This window comes from Bufo bufo, chromosome 2 (assembly GCF_905171765.1).
Source record: "Bufo bufo chromosome 2, aBufBuf1.1, whole genome shotgun sequence".
In the NCBI taxonomy this organism is placed as follows: Eukaryota; Metazoa; Chordata; class Amphibia; order Anura; family Bufonidae; genus Bufo; species Bufo bufo.
In genome coordinates, this window is record NC_053390.1 from 364,015,841 (window position 1) to 364,038,411 (window position 22,571).

At 41.6% G+C, this 22,571-nt stretch overlaps 1 protein-coding gene across 1 annotated transcript in view; it reads right to left on the reverse strand.

Moving 5' to 3' along the window:
* Nucleotides 1–22,571, reverse strand: part of PTPRD (protein tyrosine phosphatase receptor type D) — a 413,356-nt gene that overhangs the window by 181,452 nt on the left and 209,333 nt on the right. The window contains 12 exon segments of the mRNA XM_040417151.1: nt 11,108–11,143; nt 11,146–11,194; nt 11,196–11,227; nt 11,229–11,291; nt 11,293–11,303; nt 12,049–12,090; nt 12,093–12,285; nt 12,287–12,355; nt 14,798–14,947; nt 18,052–18,191; nt 20,815–20,931; nt 20,934–21,395. Coding sequence (XP_040273085.1) covers nt 11,108–11,143; nt 11,146–11,194; nt 11,196–11,227; nt 11,229–11,291; nt 11,293–11,303; nt 12,049–12,090; nt 12,093–12,285; nt 12,287–12,355; nt 14,798–14,947; nt 18,052–18,191; nt 20,815–20,931; nt 20,934–21,395 — 1,364 coding nt within the window.

The following is a 22,571-nucleotide window of genomic DNA, read 5'->3' on the forward strand; positions in this document are numbered from 1 at the left end:
CATTACTTTTGGTCCCTTTAGAAGTGGGAGGCACATATACAAACTGTTGTAATTCCTACACCGTTCACCTGATTTGGATGTAAATACCCTCAAATTAAAGCTGACAGTCTGCAGTTAAAGCACATCTTGTTAGTTTCATATCAAATCCATTGTGGTGGTGTATAGAGCCGAAAATGTTAGAATTGTGTAGATGTCCCAATATTTATGGACCTGACTGTATGTGTCTGTTTTTCTGAGAAAAATTTAGTTTTGATATATGCAAATTAGTCTTTTGATTGACAGAGCCAGGCAGTGTAAGGCTACTTTCACACTTGCGTTCAGAGCGGATCCGTCTGGTGTCTGTCCAGACGGATCCGCTCATATAATGCAGACTTTGGATCCGTTCAGAACGGATCCGTCTGCATTATATTGTAGAAAAAATTCTAAGTGTGAAAGTAGCTTCAGACGGATCCGTCCAGACTTTACATTGAAAGTCAATGAAGGACGGATCCGTTTAAAAATTGAGCCATATAGTGTCAAATTCAAACGGATCCGTCCCCATTGACTTACATTGTAAGTCTGGATGGATCCGTTTGCCTCCGCACGGCCAGGCGGGCACCCGAACGCTGCAAGCAGCGTTCAGGTGTCCGCTTGCTGAGCGGAGCGGAGGCTGAACGCTGCCAGACTGATGCATTCTGAGCGGATCCGCATCCACTCAGAATGCATTAGTAGCTGGACGGATGCGTTCAGGGCCGCTTGTGAGACTCTTCAAACGGAGGTCACAAGCGGAGCCCCGACGCTAGTGTGAAAGTAGCCTAAACGTGATCATGCCTGGTCCTGTCAATCAAAGTGGAGAGAGAGCAGCAGTTGCAGAGAGAACTGAGCATCTAGGAGTAAAGGCAACACAACCGTTGCTCTTAGAGACTCATTTGAATATATTTAAAACATAATTTTTCTCATCAATGCGGACATACACTCACCTAAAGAATTATTAGGAACACCTATTCTATTTCTTATTAATGCAATTATCTAGTCAACCAATCACATGGCAGTTGCTTCAATGCATTTAGGGGTGTGGTCCTGGTCAAGACAATCTCCTGAACTCCAAACTGAATGTCAGAATGGGAAAGAAAGGTGATTTAAGCCATTTTGAGCGTGGCATGGTTGTTGGTGCCAGACGGGCCGGTCTGAGTATTTCACAATCTGCTGTCACAACCAGACAGCTGAGAAGCTCTGACAGAAACCGTTCAGAACCTCCTCCTTGAGTTTTCTTGTTTTGGTTTCAGTTCCTCACCTCGTTAGCCTATCTCAGCTGTCATGCAGTTGGACTGATTGCTTCCCTTTAAATTCCTCCCCATAATGCAGTAGTGTGCGGCTTATACAACTTCCTGGAGTGTGTGTGCATGCTGTTCCCAGTTCCCAGTCGTCTGCAAGATAAGTGCTGTATATGTATTTGTGATTTTCTGTTTGCTGGATCCAGGTGACCCTGTCTCCCTCCGTGTCCTGTGTAGGGAGCCGGTGGTCGTGTCCCCTCACTATTGTTGGGTCTTCAGGTGTTAGATAGTCGAGGTACGTGGATATGCGGCCATTCACCTTTGGGGTGTTCGCATAGGCTGAGCAGTCAGGGAGAGTCTGTCAGGTCCATGCAGGGCTCTCCCTTTTGTTCCTTAGTTGTGGATCCAGTGAGTCATTGATTATATTGCATTGTCTTGTTTCCTGTACACCATCCGTGACATTATAAGCCGCCAAAACCGTCTCAAGCATGGATCCGGTTTCACTTTTGGCTGAACGTTTCCAGGGTCTTTCATTGGAGGTAGCTGATCTCCGTAAGACTTTTTCTCAGTTTCAAGTGACCGGTTCAGCTTGCGTTCATGGAGTTTGTTCTGAGCCTAAGATCTCGCTCCCGGATACGTTCTCCGGGGGTAGTGAGTATTTTGTGCGTTTTAGAGAGGCTTGCAAACTCCATTTTCGCCTTCTTCCCCATTCTTCTGGTGATGAGGAACGGAGGGTGGGGATCATTATATCGCTGCTCAGGGGTAACGCTCAGTCCTGGGCCTTTTCGCTGCCGGAGGGGGCACAGCCCCTCCGTTCAGTGGATTAATTATTTTTAGCCCTGGGTCAGATATATGATGATCCGGATCGTATTGCTCTGGCTGAGTCTAGACTACGTCTGTTATGCCAGGGTAAAACAATCCGCAGAGATATACTGCTCAGAATTTCGGAGATGGGCAGCTGATACTGGTTGGAATGATGCTGCACTCCGAAGTCAATTTTGCCATGGTCTTTCAGAGGGATTGAAAGATGCATTTTCCTTTCATGAGAGACCTACCTCCTTGGATTCTGCTATGTCTCAGGCCGTTCCTATTGACAGGCGTCTTAGAGAGAGAGGAGAGATCTCTCCTTCCTGTCATACTCAGTCCAGGACAATGCAGCGGTCTCATTCTGGTGCGCAGGGGTCTCAGTCGCTGTCAGCCCCTTCTGAGCAGGAGCCCATGCAGCTGGGGTTGATTGCCTCTGACAGTAGAAGATTCAGCCCGCATGGGAGGGTTTGTTTTTGTTGTGGAGGTATAAATCATTTGGCAAATGTTTGTCCCTCTAGGAGATTCAGGCAGTCTTCTGGGAGTAATAAAGAAACAAAAAGGAAAAAATCTTTTAAAAATGTTCTGTCTGTTACTATTGGCAGGGTTGAGGCGGAAATTAAAGGTTTTCAGTTTGCTTGTAGTTCCCGTTTTGTCCTGCCTGCTAGGGTGGCGTTAAGACTGTACCACCTTTCCTCTCTGAATTTTCGGATGTCTTCTCTGAGAGTGGAGTTCAGGATTTGCTCCGCACAGGGAGTACGATTGCCCTATTAATCTCATCCAGGCGCCAAGCTGCCTAAATCTCGTTTATACAATCTTTCCCAACCTGAGAGGGTCGCTATGCGTGCTTATATCTCTGAGAGTCTGAGAAAAGGACACATACGACCCTCGAAGTCACCTGTTGCCGCTGGTTTTTTCTTTGTTAGAAAAAAGATGGTTCTTTAAGACCTTGTCTGGATTTCAGGGAGCTGAACAGTATCACTATTCGTGACCCTTATCCGCTTCCTCTGATCCCGGACCTGTTTAACCAGGTTGTTGGGGCTAAAGTCTTTTCCAAATTAGACCTAAGAGGGGCATACAACCTGGTCAGGGTCAGAGAAGGAGACGAATGGAAGACGGCTTTCAATACCCCTGAGGGCCATTTTGAGAATTTGGTTATGCCTTTTGGGTTGATGAATGCCCCAGCCGTTTTTCAGCATTTCGTGAACAGCATTTTTTATCATTTAATGGAACAATTTGTATTAGTGTATTTGGATGACATTTAGATTTTTTCTCCTGATTTCAAAACTCATAAGGAACACCTACGTCAGGTCTTGCTCATCCTGCGGGAAATAAATTATACGCGAAACTGGAAAAATGTTGGTGTTTGCGGGTTCCAGAATTCAATTTCTGGGTTTCTTCTCTCCTCTTCTGGTTTTCGCATGGACCCCGAGAAGGTCCGCGCTGTGCTTGAGTGGGAGCTTCCTGAGAATCAGAAGGCGCTGATGCGTTTTTTGGGCTTTGCCAATTATTACAGGAAGTTTATTTTGAATTATTCCTCTGTTGTTAAACCACTCACTGATATGACCAGAAAGGGGGTAGATTTTTCTTCCTGGTCGGTAGAGGCGCGTAAGGCCTTTTCTAATATCAAGGAGAGTTTTGCTTCCGCTCCCATCCTGGTACAACCTGATATTTCGTTACCCTTCATAGTTGAGGTTGATGCTTCTGAGGTAGGGGTGGGTGCGGTCTTGTCTCAGGGTTCCTCTCCTGCCAAATGGCAACCGTGTGCCTTTTTTCTCGAAGAAACTCTCCTCCGCAGAGAGAAATTATGATGTGGGAGATAGGGAATTGTTGGCCATCAAGTTGGCTTTTGAGGAATGGCGCCATTGGCTAGAGGGAGCCAGACACCCTATTACCGTGTTTACTGACCATAAAAATCTGACCTACTTGGAGTCAGCCAAGCGTCTGAACCCGAGACAGGCCAGATGGTCTTTGTTCTTTTCAAGGTTTAATTTTGTTGTCACGTTCCGCCCTGGGGTTAAGAATGTGAAGGCAGATGCCCTGTCACGTTGTTTTCCGGGAGGTGGGAATTTTGAAGACCCGGGTCCCATTTTGGCTGAAGGTGTGGTGGTCTCTGCTCTTTTTCCTGAATTGGAGGCAGAGGTGCAGGCAGCCCAGTCAGAGGCTCCTGATCTTTGTCCTCCTGGGAGGTTGTTTGTGCCTCTCGCTTTGAGACACAAGATTTTTAAGGAACACCATGATACGGTCCTTGCTGGGCACCCGGGGGCAAGAGCCACACTGGATCTCATTGCTCGGAGATTCTGGTGGCCTGCGCTTCGTAAGTCGGTTGAGGGTTTTGTGGCAGCCTGCGAGACTTGCGCTCGTGCCAAAGTCCCTCATTCACGGCCATCAGGTCCTCTCCTTCCCTTACCCATTCCTTCCCGTCCTTGGACACATCTGTCCATGGACTTTATAACGGACCTGCCTCGTTCCTCGGGGAAGACTGTGATTCTGGTGGTGGTGGACCGTTTTAGCAAAATGGTGCATTTCATCCCTTTTCCTGGTTTGCCCAATGCTAAGACGCTGGCGCAGGCATTTATTGACCACATTGTCAAATTGCATGGTATTCCTTCAGACATAGTCTCTGATAGGGGCACGCAGTTTGTTTCCAGATTCTGGAAGGCTTTCTGTTCTCGCTTGGGGGTTCGGTTGTCATTCTCTTCTGCTTTCCACCCGCAGTCGAATGGCCAGACAGAGCACGTCAATCAGAATCTGGAGACATATCTGCGCTGATTTTGTGGCGGAGAATCAGGAGGATTGGTGTTTCTTTTTTGTCCCTTGCTGAGTTTGCTTTAAATAACCGTCGTCAGGAGTCCTCTGATAAGTCACCATTTTTTGGTGCATATGGGTTTCATCCGCAGTTTGGGACTTTCTCGGGAGAGGGGTCTTCTGGTTTACCTGATGAGGACAGATTCTCCTCGTCTTTGTGATATATTTGGCAAAAGATTCAGGATAATCTAAAGAGCATGAGTGAGAGATATAAGCGTGTGGCAGATAAGAGACGTGTGCCTGGTCCGAACCTGAATGTTGGTGATCTGGTGTGGTTGTCTACCAAGAATATCAAATTGAAGGTTCCCTCCTGGAAGTTGGGTCCTAGGTTTATTTGGCCTTACAAGATCCTGTCTGTCATCAATCCTGTTGCCTACCGTCTTGATCTTCCTCAGACTTGGAAGATCCATAATGTTTTTCATAAGTCCTTATTGAAACCTTATGTTCAAACCCATTGTACCCTCGCCTTTGCCTCCTCCTCCGATTATGGTTGATGGGAATCTTGAATTTCAGGTCTCTAGGATTGTGGATTCTCGTCTTGTCCGCGGTTCTCTCCAGTACCTCGTTCATTGGGAAGGTTATGGTCCTGAGGAGAGGATGTGGGTCCCAGTGACGGACATTAAGGCCACTCGTCTCATCAGGGCTTTCCATAGGTCCCATCCTGAGAAGGTGGGATTTGAGTGTCCGGAGTCCACTCGTAGAGGGAGGGGTACTGTCCACAACCAGACAGCTGAGAAGCTCTGACAGAAAACCGTTCAGAACCTCCTCCTTGAGTTTTCTTGTTTTGGTTTCAGTTCCTCACCTCGTTAGCCTATCTCAGCTGTCATGCAGTTGGACTGATTGCTTCCCTTTAAATTCCTCCCCATAATGCAGTAGTGTGCGGCTTATACAACTTCCTGGAGTGTGTGTGCATGCTGTTCCCAGTTCCCAGTCGTCTGCAAGATAAGTGCTGTATATGTATTTGTGATTTTCTGTTTGCTGGATCCAGGTGACCCTGTCTCCCTCAATGTCTGTGTAGGGAGCCGGTGGTCGTGTCCCCTCACTATTGTAGGGTCTTCAGGTGTTAGATAGTCGAGGTACGTGGATATGCGACCATTCACCTTTGGGGTGTTCGCATAGGCTGAGCAGTCAGGGAGAGTCTTTCAGGTCCATGCAGGGCTCTCCCTTTTGTTCCTTAGTTGTGGATCCAGTGAGTCATTGATTATATTGCATTGTCTTGTTTCGTGTACACCATCCGTGACATCTGTTCAGTTACTGGGATTTTCACGCACAACCATTTCTAGGGTTTACAAAGAATGGTGTGAAAAGGGAAAAACATCCAGTATGCGGCAGTCCTGTGGGCAAAAATGCCTTGTGGATGCTAGAGGTCAGAAGAGAATGGGCCGACTGATTCAAGCTGATAGAAGAGCAACGTTGACTGAAATAACCACTCGTTACAACCGAGGTATGCAGCAAAGCATTTGTGAAGCCACAACACGCACAACCTTGAGGCGGATGGGCTACAACAGCAGAAGACCCCACCGGGTACCACTCATCTCCACTACAAATAGGAAAAAGAGGCTACAATTTGCACAAGCTCACCAAAATTGGACTGTTGAAGACTCGAAAAATGTTGCCTGGTCTGATGAGTCTCGATTTCTGTTGAGACATTCAAATGGTAGAGTCCGAATTTGGCCTAAACAGAATGAGAACATGTACAGTGGGGGAAATAATTATTTGACCCCTCACTGATTTTGTAAGTTTGTCCAATGACAAAGAAATGAAAAGTCTCAGAACAGTATCATTTCAATGGTAGGTTTATTGTAACAGTGGCAGATAGCACATCAAAAGGAAAATCGAAAAAATAACTTTAAATAAAAGATAGCAACCTGATTTGCATTTCATTGAGTGAAATAAGTATTTGAACCCTCTAACAAAAAAAGACTTAATACTTGGTGGAAAAACCCTTGTTTGCAAGCACAGAGGTCAAACGTTTCTTGTAATTGATGACCAAGTTTGCGCACATTTTAGGAGGAATGTTGGTCCACTCCTCTTTGCAGATCATCTCTAAATCCCTAAGGTTTCGAGTCTGTCTCTGTGCAACTCTGAGCTTTAGCTCCCTCCATAGGTTTTCGATTGGATTAAGGTCGGAGACTGACTAGGCCACTCCATGACCTTAATGTGCTTCTTCTTGAGCCACTCCTTTGTTGCCTTTGCTGTATGTTTTGGGTCATTGTCGTGCTGGAACACCCATCACGACCCATTTTCAGTTTCCTGGCAGAGGGAAGGAGGTTGTCGCTCAGGATTTCACGATACATGGCTCCGTCCATTTTCCCGTTTATGCGAATAAGTTGTCCTGTGCCCTTAGCAGAAAAACACCCCCAAAGCAAAATGTTTCCACCCCATGCTTGACGGTGGGGACGGTGTTTTGGGGGTCATAGGCAGCATTTTTCTTCCTCCAAACACAGCGAGTTGAGTTAATGCCAAAGAGCTCTATTTTGGTCTCAACAGACCACAGCACCTTCTCCCAGTCACTCTCTGAATCATTCAGGTGTTCATTGGCAAACTTCAGACGGGCCTGCACATGTGCCTTCCTGAGCAGGGGGACCTTGCGAGCCCTGCAGGATTTTAATCCATTGCGGTGTAATGTGTTTCCAATGGTTTTCTTGGTGACTGTGGTCCCTGCTAATTTGAGGTCATTAACTAACTCCTCCCGTGTAGTTCTAGGATGCTTTTTCACCTTTCTCAGAACCATTGACACCCCACGAGGTGAGATCTTGCGTGGAGCCCCAGAGCGAGGTCGATTGATGGTCATTTTGTGCTCCTTCCATTTTCGAACAATCGCACCAACAGTTGTCACCTTCTCTCCCAGCTTCTTGCTAATGGTTTTGTAGCCCATTCCAACCTTGTGCAGGTCTACAATTTTGTCTCTGACATCCTTGGACAGCTCTTTGGTCTTTCCCATGTTGGAGAGTTTGGAGTCTGCTTGATTGATTGATTCTGTGGACAGGTGTCTTTTATACAGGTGACTAGTTAAGACAGGTGTCCTTAATGAGGGTGACTAATTGAGTAGAAGTGTCTAACCACTCTGTGGGAGCCAGAACTCTTAATGGTTGGTAGGGGTTCAAATACTTATTTCACTCAATGAAATGCAATCAGTTGCTATCTTTTATTTAAAGTTATTTTTTTCGATTTTCCTTTTGATGTGCTATCTGCCACTGTTACAATAAACCTACCATTGAAAATGATACTGTTCTGAGACTTTTCATTTCTTTGTCATTGGACAAACTTACAAAATAAGTGAGGGGTCAAATATTATTTCCCCCACTGTATCCATCCTCTGATGGCTACTTCCAGCAGGATAATGCACCATGTCACAAAGCTCGAATCATTTCAAATTGGTTTCTTGAACATGACAATGAGTTCACTGTACTAAAATGGCCCCCACAGTCACCAGATCTCAACCCAATAGAGCATCTTTGGGATGTGGTGGAACGGGAGCTTCGTGCCCTGGATGTGCATCCCTCAAATCTCCATCAACTGCAAGATGCTATCCTATCAATATGGGCCAACATTTCTAAAGAATGCTATCAGCACCTTGTTGAATCAATGCCACGTAAAATTAAGGCAGTTCTGAGGCAAAAGGGGGTCCAACACCGTATTAGTATGGTGTTCCTAATAATTCTTTAGGTGAGTGTATATGAACCATGGGACCAACACAGATGCCTTCAGCTGCCAAGTGCACACCCAACAGATCAGCCAGTATCATAGGTACAAATATGCTGACAGATGCCCTTTAAGCCACATATATGCTGCCTATATAAAATTGTAGAAACACTTGGATAACATTTCATAAAATATCAATAGTAAAGTATACACAAACAAATGCCTTTATGCACTGGATGTACAGTACATCTATCAGCTAAACATAACAAAAGCTTATTTTATATGGGTACTGAGCTTTTTATCATAGGCTTTCTGTGAAATAATACCTTATTGAAGGTGTGATTATATGCACAGCAACTCTATTTTATACTTTTAATACAAACAAATAATGACCTAGTTTTTCACAAAATGTCAGAAAAGAAAGGCAGGTTGGAAACTTAGGATTTGGGATGAACTAGAAGGAAACTAGAGTGGCCCTCTAGGATTCACTCACTCTGCAACGCCTCTGCAATGTTAATTGGGGCCATTACCATTGATGGCCTCATGGTTTAATCAGTGGGAGTCTGATTTTTGGGAGCCAGGTTTATTAGTAAAGTGAAGGGGACATGACCTCCAGTGAGTGCCATCTTACCTTCATTGTTCCCAAAGGCACAGTGGTTTGTACATACAGTACAGACCAAAGTTTGGACACACCTTCTCATTCAAAGAGTTTTCTTTATTTTCATGACTATGAAAATTGTAGATCACACTGAAGGCATCAAAACTATGAATTAACACATGTGGAATTATATACATAACAAACAAGTGTGAAACAACTGAAAATATGTCATATTCTAGGTTCTTCAAAGTAGCCCACCTTTTGCTTTGATTACTGCTTTGCACACTCTTGGCATTCTCTTGATGAGCTTCAAGAGGTAGTCCCCTGAAATGGTTTTCACTTCACAGGTGTGCCCTGTCAGGTTTAATAAGTGGGATTTCTTGCCTTATAAATGGGGTTGGGACTATCAGTTGCGTTGAGGAGAAGTCAGGTGGATACACAGCTGATAGTCCTACTGAATAGACTGTTAGAATTTGTATTATGGCAAGAAAAAAGCAGCTAAGTAAAGAAAAACTAGTGGCCATCATTAATTTAAGAAATGAAGGTCAGTCAGTCAGCCGATAAAATTGGAGAAACTTTGAAAGTAAGGGCTATTTGACCATGAAGGAGAGTGATGGGGTTGCTGCGCCAAATGACCTGGCCTCCACAGTCACCGGACCTGAACCCAATCGAGATGGTTTGGGGTGAGCTGGACCGCGCAGAGTGAAGGGCAAAAGGGCCAACAAGTGCTAAGCATCTCTGGGAACTCCTTCAAGACTGTTGAAGACCATTTCAGGGGACTACCTCTTGAAGCTCATCAAGAGAATGCCAAGAGTGTGCAAAGCAGTAATCAAAGCAAAAGGTGGCTAGTTTGAAGAACCTAGAATATGACATATTTTAAGTTGTTTCAAACTTGTTTGTTATGTATATAATTCCACATGTGTTAATTCATAGTTTTGATGCCTTCATAGTCATGAAATAAAGAAAACTCTTTTGAATGAGAAGGTGTGTCCAAACTTTTGGTCTGTACTGTATATGATATATAGTTTTATGGGAAATGAGTTATCAAACCATGTAATTTATTCATGAAAATCTCTGCTCTTTTTGAATCAATAGCCAAATGGGCCATCTTATCAATGACGGAAAGCTGTTTATGTATACATACTTATACAGGGAAGACAGCAAGTCACTTAAAGGGAACCTGTCACCAGTTTTATGGTGTCCTAGCTAAAGGGCAACATAAATAAGTGACTGATTCTCTTAGCAAAATGCTGGGTCACTTTCTTTAATTGACCCAGTCAATCTGCCAACATCTTGTATTGAAAAGCTCCAGCTGATATGATGAGTCATGAATATTCATGAGCTCCTGACTCTCCCCGCCTACTGCTGCTGTTTGACAGTTATTTTCCATATAAATCAGCAGCAGGTGGGCAGGGGAGTGGCTATAGCTCCTGAATTAAATAAACGCTGGACTTACTGGACTCAAATCAGCTCATTAGCATGTGGCATGTTGGCCATCTTTGTGTGTATATTATGAGGTAACCATCTGTCACACCAGTAAGTGAATACATCTAAGGCACTTTTTAGTAGTTAATGATTGTATTAATTAGTTAGATTATAATCAAAAATCCACATGACAGGTTCCGTTTAAGGACAGCCCAAATAGCTGCTGAGTTCAGAAATAGGAGAGGCTTCATGAATAAATATGTTTTACTGACTCTTTTTCCACAAAAACATATGTATATAATCTCAGCTCTCCTGCATTTTCATTGTAAAAGGTTCCCTTTAAGGGGGCTTGATATCAGTTTATGACATACTTGGATCTATTGAAATTACACTCTGTCCTTCACAATAGATCAGGCAGCAATAAACTATCCCAACTAAATGCATAATACAAGTCTCCTTCATCTCCAAAAAATAATAACTTACAAATAACTAGTGTTCACTATGTAACTAGGAGCAACAACACTCACACTTCTTAGGCTACAGTGTAACAGTAACAAATATAATTTTTATTTACCTGTGCATCAGCCAGCATAACGTCCCTTGAGCATGGGCCGGGCCTTTGGATTCTCCATTTTCCATCCTCACATAATGCAATGATATCACGTATTTGGCCATGTTGCTTGTTAGACACAGAGTGAGCGCCAGAACACTTTAACAGATGTCGAGTTCACAGCCTCTACCTCGACTTTGCGAGGAGGGACCACTAGGAACTGGAAGAACATCATTTGATAAAGAATATTATTGTCACTAGTCCCACCCACTGAATAAAAAGATTGTGATATCAAACAGTAAAAATTCAAACAATTATTTTCTAGCTTTTACTGAAAAGATCAAAAAACATGACTGATGCAAAAATGGAAGAAAAAAAAGGGTATCAGAGAAAGAGAAAAACTGTCAAAATGTTAAAAAGCCAAGGAAGATGCTTTGAAAATTCAAAGCTCTTACACTGAAAGGTTGTACTGATACAAATAATAAGACAAAAAACAAAATGCTTTAAAAATGACTGGATTTACTGTAAAAAATATAACCACATTATCGAGCCTTCATCTTTTTTTCTTATTGTACACTAGTCACAAAACACAAGACAAATAAAATGAGGAAACTGAGAGTCAGTTTCTACAAAAAAGTAATAAAGAAATATACAAGAGGAAAGAACGGATTGAGACATTTCCAAGACATCGAAATGCCAAGATTAGAGCAAGAATTGAAAAAAGCTACAAGAAATAAAAACAAGAACAAAAAAACAAGAAAGTAGAAAAATAGGAGGAAACAAGAATAAAAGTTTTCCCGGTTTGCAGAGGAAAATGATAGCATAAAAATTGAATTGTGAATGTAGGAAAATTTGGTGTAAAAACACCAAATTGAGAATGTAAAAAATCTCTTTATTCAGTGGCTAAAAAGAGCTTGGATTGAAGGAACAGATAGAAGAAATTGATTGAGAGGAGGGAAACATACCATCTTCATCTGTCCGAACCAATATTGAAGAACTTTCAGGGCCGGTCCAACATCAGTGTAAGCAATCATAGAGATATGGTATTGAGTCCATTTTTCCAGTTGTTCCAAAAGGTATTGCCTAGTGTCTGAGGAAATGCCTGCCAATTTCATGGGGCTTGTTATCTTCTCATCAAGGGCAGAATAATGGATGGAATATGATGTGATAGCTCCATTCTGTTTGTCCTCTGGTGGTGGGAGGGGGCCAACTTACCAAGATGCTGGTAGAGCTTTGGCTTTTACATCGTATGTCTTGTGGAGGAGCTGATGGCTCTGATTTCAGAATAGCATTACTGGGAGGTTGAAGTATAAGGGTAGATATGATCCAAAAATTAAAATAAAAATGAGGAAGAAAAGGGAAAAAACCAAATAAAAACCAAAACCAAAAAATAACTAAATGGGCAACTGAACGACAAACAAAACTAAATAATTCAGGGAACAAAATGTACCTTGGCTTGTTAAATGAATAGACTTAATGAAAAATAAAACATAATGAACAACCAAGACAGGGTGTATGGGGACATACAATATTGACTGTGAAGCCTGACTGTAAAGTTACCTACCTGCACAGAAATATGGCCTTCAACAATAATTTAACCACATTTTTGTTGGTTGCAATTAATGCATGTCAAATGTTTAAAAAAGGAAAACATACCCAATTGACTAAGGGCTCGTTCACATCTTTGTTGGAAGCTCCATTCAGGAATCTGGTGCAGATTCTGTCTAAAAGACTGGAATCTCCGGTAAAAAAAAAAAAAAAAAAAAAACAGGAGTCCTGAACGGAAACTGAACTGACTTAATTGTAGTCAATGGAGTCTGTTCAAGCTACGTTTTTCTCAGTTTTATGCAAATACCGCACCTCCATTATTTTTGTTATTCTGCTCCTCTGATGGAGCAGAACAATGGAAATATATAGCAGTGGTGTGAACCCTCCCTAAGAAGTCTAAATATACTGTCATCTAAGCTTTTTGGATTTTTTTTAAAAATACTGCATATTAAAACATGCCTTAAGTGCCAACCAGACGGAAAATATATAGTAAGAACAAAACTTTGACATAAAACTTCTTGCTCTAGATATGCTGAATCCCAAATAAGATTTTCTTTTGTAAGTGAACACTGACTGGAGCTATGATAAGCATGCAAACTCATTTATGTAATGAAAATCTAATACAAAAGTTTACCTACCCCAAGCGAGAACAGCATTGTTGGTTTGGACTTTTACTTGTACTTACCAAAAGCCATCAGTTGCTATACCAGCTCAAGACTATTATAGGTGTTGTTATTATTATTAATATGGTTAAGCTTCAGATGAAGATATATATATATATATATATATATATATATATATATATATATAATATATATATTATTATTTTTTAACAAAAAGCTTGATCCCTCCACTCCAAGACATACTGTATATTGACATTAAAATAAGATATACTGTATATGGATGGTATAATACCACACCAATGTTAGAACTTTATATCTATACTCAACACGGGGACAGTCTCGAATAACCCACCCAAGCTTGAATAAAATGCTGTTAAAATACCAGTTAGAAGTTTGAATATTTTGCTTTGGTCTGAAACACATATAATTCAATCTATGACAACAAAGCAAAAAGCAATGAAGTTTAAAAGCTCTGACCTACAAATGAAGTTTTGACCTAGGGATATTGCTTTGAAGGGAGAGGCATGGTACTTACAAGCACACTCCAAATACCTGTTTAGTACATGGAGTGCTGTGGAACCAGGATCTTGTATTGCTGCCACCTCACCATCTACTCTGATATGTCCAGGAGAAAGCTTTGCTGTTGAGTACTGTGTTTTCTTGCCTTACAAAAGCACCATACGTCATGTCAGCTCACAGAGTTGCCTACAGGTCCAGAACACCAAACCGTTGGGATATCTGTGCTGCCATAAAGAGTGCAGTGCAGATGCAGACCCTTAGACTAGTTACATTACTTGCCATCCTAGATGTTTTCAAAGTGTAAAAAATATAGCAAGACTCCGAGGAGTTGTCTGAAGATAATAAAAAAAATCTTGGACATGCCCCAAATGATGGTGTACTTACCCCTTTATCTGGCACCATTTCTACACTTTGCAGGCTGGTCCATTGGAGATGCAGCGGTGATATGTAAGTATATGGCCACTGTCCTCAGCACTCACCACTGCAGTCTGTAAACAAGCAGTGCAGGACGGTCGGACAGCAAGGAGAACGGCCGAGGAGAAAGAGGTAAGTATACCATAATTTTTTTTTTATTTTACAGAATTCGGGGGTGTCAGAGATTTTTAATTACCTCAGTCAATCCTTTAGATAGTTGATCATATTTTCCACATTTGAATTGCGAAATGAATACTTAGCAATAAGAATAACTAAGAATTCTGATGAACAGATATGGATTTGGGACCCTCTCTATTTTGCAAGGTTTTATTAATCTCATGCTACCCTAAAAGTTAATGACAACGACTAAATTATTTGAAAAAAATTCAGTTTTGTGGCCAAACTTCATTGCTTCAAAGAGGACTAATATGGAAAATTAGCAAACATTTTATGATTTTTTTTGCTTTCAAGAAATAATGTTTTTTTTGCTACATAATTTCAGTACACTTTATCTGCAGTTCCTTCATCAATATTAAACAAACATATCTAACAACACAGAATTCTCTCTTATCAGGGGTTATCTAGTTGAATATAATATTCAGAAAGAGACCTACTTGAACTGTAGGGTTTTGGCTGAGATTTCGGTTGTTGAAGCACAAAGGCCTAGTAAAGCCTCAGCAGCTAATCGGAAGTAATACAAAGTGTTTGGCTTCAGGCTTTGCAGTCGAAATGATGTAGCTGGATCAATGTTGACAGACTGCTGAAGAAAATGGAATCAAAAGTAAAAAAAATAAGAACTGCTTAGATGAAACCAGACGATGCTAACCATCAGTGGTAAATTTCTTTAAAAAAAGACCTTTCACCACTTCTGACATGTCTTCATAGCTTCCTGCATTCTCCATGTAATAACAATTCTGGAGCATCTCTTCTTATGACTCTATGTTGTGCCATTCCTTTATTATTTCTACTAGAAGTTCTGAATGAATTGCTATTAGCCTTCAGTAAGGATACAGAGGGGTGGTAATCCAGTTGGGGATTAGAGTCTGTGCAGGTACACCCCAACTTGTTACCACCCCTCTGTACCCTTACTGAAGGCCTAATAGCAATTAATTCAGAACTTCTAGTAGAACTAATAAAGGCAGTATATTGGAAGGTGATCTTAAAGGAGTTGTCAAGAATTAGAAAAACATTGCTGCTTTCTTCCAAGAACAGCACTATATCTGTCCACCTGTTGTGAAAAGGCATTGTAGCACCAGCTCCATCCACTTCAAAGGAAATGGGTTGCAATTCCAGAGGCAACCCCATGAATCCAGGTGTGGCTCTGTTTCTAAAAGGACGCGGCAAAGTATTTTATTAATTCTGTACAACCCCTTTAAGGCTCATGCACACGACCGTTTTTTTTAAGGTCCGCAAAAACGGGGTCCGTAGGGTCCGTGATCCCTGACCGTTTTTTCTTCCGTGGGTCTTCCTTGATTTTTGGAGGATCCACGGACATGAAGAAAAAGTCGTTTTGGTAGTCCGCCTGGCCGTGCGGAGCCAACGGATCCGTCCTGACTTACAATGCAAGTCAATGGGGACGGATTCGTTTGACGTTGACACAATATGGTGCAATTGCAAACGGATCCGTCCCCCATTGACTTTCAATGTAAAGTCAGGAGTCCCTATTATACCATCGGATCAGAGTTTTCTCTAATCCGATGGGAACGCCTCTATGTTAGAATATACTGTCGGATATGAGTTAGATCGTGAAACTCAGATCCGAGAGTATATTCGAACACAGAGGCGTTCCCATGGTGATGGGGACGCTTCAAGTTAGAATATACTAAGAACTGTGTACATGACTGCCCCCTGCTGCCTGGCAGCACCCGATCTCTTACAGGGGGTTGTAATCCGCACAATTAACCCCTCATGTGCCGCACCTGAGGGGGGTTAATTGTGCGTATCATAGTCCCCTGTAAGAGATCAGGGGTGCCAGGCAGCAGGGGGCAGACCCCCCTCGGCCCCCTCCCTCCCTCTATTGTATTAATTTCATTGGTGGCCAGTGTGCGGCCCCCCTCCCTCCCCTCTATTGTATTATTTTCATTGGTGGCCAGTGTGCGGCCCCCCTCCCTATATTGTATTATTTTCATTGGTGGCACAGTGTGCGGGCCTCCCCTCTCCCCCCCCCTCGATCATTGGTGGCAGCGGAGAGTTCCGATCGGAGTCCCAGTTTAATCACTGGGGCTCCGATCGGTAACCATGGCAACCAGGGACGTTACTGCAGTCCTGGTTGCCATGGTTACTTAGCAATATTAGAAGCATCATACTTACCTTCTGCGCTGTCTGTGACGGCCAGGAGCTCATCCTACTGGTAAGTGACAGGTCTGTGCGGCGCATTACTTAATGATCTGTCACTTACCAGTAGGAGGAGCTCCGGCCGGTCACAGACGGCGCACGCAGGTAAGTATGATGCTTCTAATATTGCTAAGTAACCATGGCAACCAGGACTGCAGTAGCGTCCTGGTTGCCATGGTTACTGATCGGAGCCCCAGCGATTAAACTGGGACTCGATCGGAACTCTCCGCTGCCACCAATGATCGGGGGGGAGAGGGGAGGCCGCACACATGTGCCACAATGAAAATAATACATAGAGGAGGGAGGGGGGCCCCGCACACTGGCCACCAATGAAAATAATACAATAGAGGGAGGAAGGGGGGGCGGCCGCACACTGGCCACCCAATGAAAATAATACAATAGAGGGAGGGAGGGGGGGCCGCACACTGTGCCACCAATGAAAATAATACAATAGAGGGAGGGAGGGGGGGCCGCACACTGTGCCACCAATGAAAATAATACAATAGGGAGGGAGGGGGGAGGGGGGGGGGGGGGGGGGGGGGGGGGGGCGATGGGGGGGGGGGGGGGGGCCGCACTGGCCACCAATGAAATTAAAACTGGGGAGGGAGGGGGGTCTGCCCCTGCTGCCTGGCAGCCCCTGATCTCTTATAGGGGGCTATGATATGCACAATTAACCCTTTAGGTGCAGCACCTGAGGGGTTAATTGTGCGGATCACAGCCCCCTGCAAGAGATCGGGTGCTGCCAGGCAGCAGTCATGTACACAGTTCGTAGTATATTCTAACTATTCACTATGGGAAAGCCTCTGTGTTAGAATATACTGTCGGATATGAGTTTTCACGAAGTGAAAACTCAGCTCTGAAAAAGCTTTTATGCAGACGGATCTTCGGATCCGTCTGTATGAAAGTAACCTACGGCCACGATCACGGACGCGGATGCCAATCTGTGTGAGATCCGTGTTCTTTCACGGACCCATTGACTTGAATGTGTCCGCGAACTGTTGTCCGGCAAAAAAATAGGACAGGTCATATTTTTTGACGGACAGGAAACAGGATCACGGATGCGGCTGTCAAAACGGTGCATTTTCCGATCTTTCACGGACCCATTGAAAGTCAATGGGTCCGCAAAAAAAAAAACGGGAAAACGGCACAACGGCCACGGATGCACTCAACGGTCGTGTGCATGAGGCCTAAAGTGAAAGATTACTCTATGGATTACAATCTTTCCACTATCTTAGAGTGTTAAAGAATAAATAAGAAGAAAATATCTAATGCAATAGATTTTATTGTATGTCATACTTATGACATTTATATAGTTCAGGAATAACCTCTGTCCATATAGCCTCCACGATGTGATCTTTAATTCATTTGACCTTTTTCTGCACACTGAGGCCATTACTATGTTCTCTACGCCTTTGTTAAACTGAAATGTGTGAAAATTTTACCAACTAATTAAATTAATAATAATGCTTCATTTTATTTATTATTGGTGTTTATACAATACTCCAAAGTATCTGATAATCCAGAATCCACAATTTACCTCTCTGCATGATCCCCTTCTTTATAATACAGCCTGTAGCGGGATATTGTGTCAGAACGTGGCGGAGTCCAGGACAGTAGTATACTTGTTTCTGACTCTGCTTCTGCTTTGAAGTTTAGTGGTTGACTGGGAACTGCAGAAATAAATGCTTCATTTATTTCCCTTGCTTAAATAGCACCAAATAGTCCACAACATATGTACAGAGATTGTCACGCTCACATTAGTCCTGCCTCTAATGGGGCTCCTATCTAATTTACTCATCTCTACACACGCCACCACACCTACTTATAGGCTTGTTTCACAGACATGATATACTTTCCCTTCGGCTACACATACTCCATACCTTGACAGAATTTTAATTATAGAGAAAGCAATCCAACATAACTATCTATAACTATCAATCCAAACAACCATGAATGGATTGCTTACATTTTCAAAAGAATATGTGTCAATGAGCAAATGTGTATGCTCAAGAAATAAAGGTGCTTTAGTGCAGACTTCCTGGTCCAGTAGCTCAGCAATTGACAAGGATATCTATAGAGTTAAAAACAAGAGTAAGCCTATTATATATATGCGACCAGAAGATTTTTCAGATGTCATAGGAGTTACCCCTAGCTTGACACATAGTCAACATATTCCAAAGCACTTGCACTACAAATTAAGTCTGTGTTCCAAGTGGACTTAAAGGGAACATGTCAGCACCAATATGGTCCCTAAACTGCCTGCAGTACCTTATAGTGGATGCCACATGGTTTCCAATTATGTGTTTGTCTAAGTCGTCAGATGGGCATGATTGCTGTAAAACAACTTTTATTCCTCGCAGGCTGTATGGAAGTGAGTATTTTGAAGTCAAGGAGGCAGGAGCTTTCACGTTTGAAATCAAGTTTGCCGCGCCCCTTCCAGTTTGATAGATGAGCTTTTTCATTTTCTTCATGCACAATTCCTTCTTGAAATCTCGTGCCAGAGACCATTCACATATGTACTTGCACACGATCTCAAGAAGGAATTGTGAAGAGGTGGGAAGGGGCGTGGTTAGATTGACTTCAAGTGTGAAAGATGCTGCCCCATTGACTTCAAAATCCTCATTTGCATACAGAATGTGAGGGAATAAAAGTTCTTTTACAGCAATCATGCCCACTGAACGACTTAGACAAACACATCATTAGAAACCAGAGGGCATCAGCTGTAAGGGCCATTTTGGTGCTGACAGGTTCCCTTTAACAATCTAATTTAATTATTCTATTCCCTATATCTCTCACACATACAATAGACACTTTCATAGGGAGTTAGAACGTTGTTGTATTTTTACAGTTTACAAAAAAAAACACTTTCTATGAAAAAAACAAAAATGCAAAGACATAAAAAAGAAAAGAAAATGCATTTTTTCCTTAAGACCCATCAAGAGACCCATGTTTTGTAGAAACCTTGGTATGTACTGTGTGTAAGTATATAAGTATATAGATTAGCTTGTATGACTTTTTTTGATGATGAGTTATTGTTCTGAACACCATTTCTGATTCATTTACACTACATTAAAATATTAGCACTGTGTAGTTACATAGTTTGGGGGGAAAAAGGCATATATCCATTAAGTTCAGCCTTTCTCAGATCTATAATACATCATCAATTGCTAGATTAATTCTAACACTCAATGCTGTTTGCTATTACATAAGCGTCTAACCCTTTTTTAAATGTTGACATGGTATCTGCCATTACAACCTGCACTGGAGTAGGGCATACCATAGTTTCACTACTCTAAACAAAGAATTATTTCCTGTACTGATGTCTAAATCACTTTTTCTCCACGTGCAATGAATGTCCCTTGGTCCTTTGTCCTTGGAATGAATAAATTATGTACCAGTTCTTTGTACAAACCATACATGAATTTACACATGTAAATGAGATCACCTCTAAGGCATCTTTTTTCTAAACTGAATAAGCCCAATTTTTAAGCCTTTTATTATAAAAAAAGACCTTCCATGCCATTTAATAATCTGTTCACCAGCCTCTGAACCCTTTTAGCTCTCCTATATCCATTTTAGTATCAGTACCAAAACTGAACCCCACATTCAAAGGGTTTACAAAGGGGTAATATTATATTGGAATCACAGTTGTTTATCTCTCTTTTTAGACATCCTAATATCTTTTTTTCTTTTGCAACTACTGCCTGACATTAAGTACTTCTGCTTAGCTTAACTGTAACCAGAATATGGTCCTTTTCTTTTTCTGTTATTCAAAATTTTACTCCATTTCAAGTGTATGTAGCCTTGTGATTACTGTGGCCCTTGTGCATTACTTTACCTTTATTAACAGTAAAATTCATCTTCCTTGTTCTTGCCCGTGCTGCCAGTTTATCTAGGTCTTTCTGTAATATTTGACAATCAAGCTGGGTATTAAATTAGTTGTATTGATATTTTATTACTCCCTTCCCTGCATTTTATGGCTTATGTTATTTTTATTTATTTTATAGAGGGATTGTTTGATATAATGAAACAAAGATTTAAATAAGGGCAATAAGTTCTTGAATGTTTTGTAATGTTCCTTGAAGGTATACTGTAAATGTATAATTTAATTAAGGATAGTTTATGCAAGATTCCTTGGTTGATCAATAGCATCCTGTTTTTCTTTATACTAGTCTACCAGAGGTCTTTATTTTCAATAATGTATTATTTCAATTATAAGATGAATGTAGAGAAGTTTAAACTTCATCGAAGTAAAACGTAAGACATTTACCAATGAAAAAATGCTTAACCTACCTCCTGTCTGTGTGATGACTTGAATTTCATTAGATAATGGTCCATCCCCAACTGAAGTAAAGGCTAAGACCTTCACCGAGTACGTTTTTTGAGGCACCAAGTTTCCTATAGTGGTATTTGACTATCGGCTACATTATATTTTGTCCAACTATTAATATGTTGGGTTGGGTCCATAGTATAATAAACTCTATAGCCCTGTATTTGTCCATTGGGTTCCTCAGGTTCTTCCCATTGAACCAATATAGTGGTTGAGCTCAGCATTCGTGCCTGCACATTTCGAGGAGCACTAGATGGGGCTTGTTCTGAAGTCCTTGTGGTAACTGCCTCACTGGGTGGGCCACGTCCTATGTTGTTTACAGCAACCACTCTGAATTCGTACTCCGAATAAGGACTAAGGCCAGCAACACTATACCGTGTTGTAGCTACACCATCAATTTCTTTATACTGTTCTTCAGAACTCTTCGGTTTGTGCTGGATTATATAATATGTTACAGGCTCAGGATTTCCAGAATCCCAGGTTAGCGTGATACTTGTAGCAGTGCTTTCTGTCACCACAGGAGTTCCAGGAGGCCTTGGTAAGGCTATAATAAAATTGGAATACTAGATTAAATACAATATTCTTTCTAAACTAGAAATAATGTGTAAGCCTTGGTCAACGCATTTGATAGTATAAAAGGCAATGTATCAAAAAGACTTTCTGACATAAATAACACTGTCTATTGCTTAGCTAAAATAAATGGTAATTAAAGAAAATTTGTATTTTTGTGATGTTGCTAAAGAACTTGACAAATTATGCTTCATTTATTCAAAGCTATTATGTAATTAAAGTACACAAAAGCTGTACATTAAGACGTAATAATAGAAAGATCAGAAACAATGTAATGACTAGTAATGGGACCACCCTAATTGGCAAACACCCTGGATAAGTGATCAACCTGTTGGTCTTGTTAAACAGTAATCAAGATAATTTTGAATGTTAGGAACACTTAAAAGGAAATTATCATGATGAAAATGCAGTGCAATAGGAAGACAGCATGTTATAGAGCAGGAGGAGCTGAGCAGATTGATATATAGTCTATAGGACGAGATTTATACCTTGGCTTTTTCTATGCTTAGGAGTCATATGGGTACTGATTGACAGCCTCCTCTGTATCTTTAGTTATGCAGAGATAGCATTACTCTCTGAGTAGGACCGTCCACATGACTGCTAAGTGCAGAATGAGCAGAGATTTAAATGTATGAATTACAAGTTATACTGAATCTTTTCCTCTAAATTATATATATGCTGAGCTCATCCTACTCTAGCACATGCTGCCTGCAGATTGCACTGCATTTTCATGGTGACAAGTTTTTTATTCCATTTGAATAAAAACAACATACAGACTTTTTTAGTTTTTAAAGTTCTTAAAGTGTTTTATAATAGAAATAATCAAAACACACTCAAAAGGCAATAACAGAAATTTCATCCAAAATTACTTGGAAATTGCTTGAAAAATTGATCACAAATATTCTTTATTATTTCTTGCTAAACTCAACATTCACTGGTCTAACTGACCCTATCAGGCTAGAATACCCACAATTAACTGTACTAATCTACAATGCCTAGCTCAAAATAACAATCTCGTAACCACACAACACATTTCTATAACACCCGTCTAACTGCTGCATGTTCATGGGTGCTAATATCAACCCCTTAAGAACCGCTTTTGCATTTTCATTTTTTCCTCCCCACGTTCCAATAGCCATAACTTTTTACA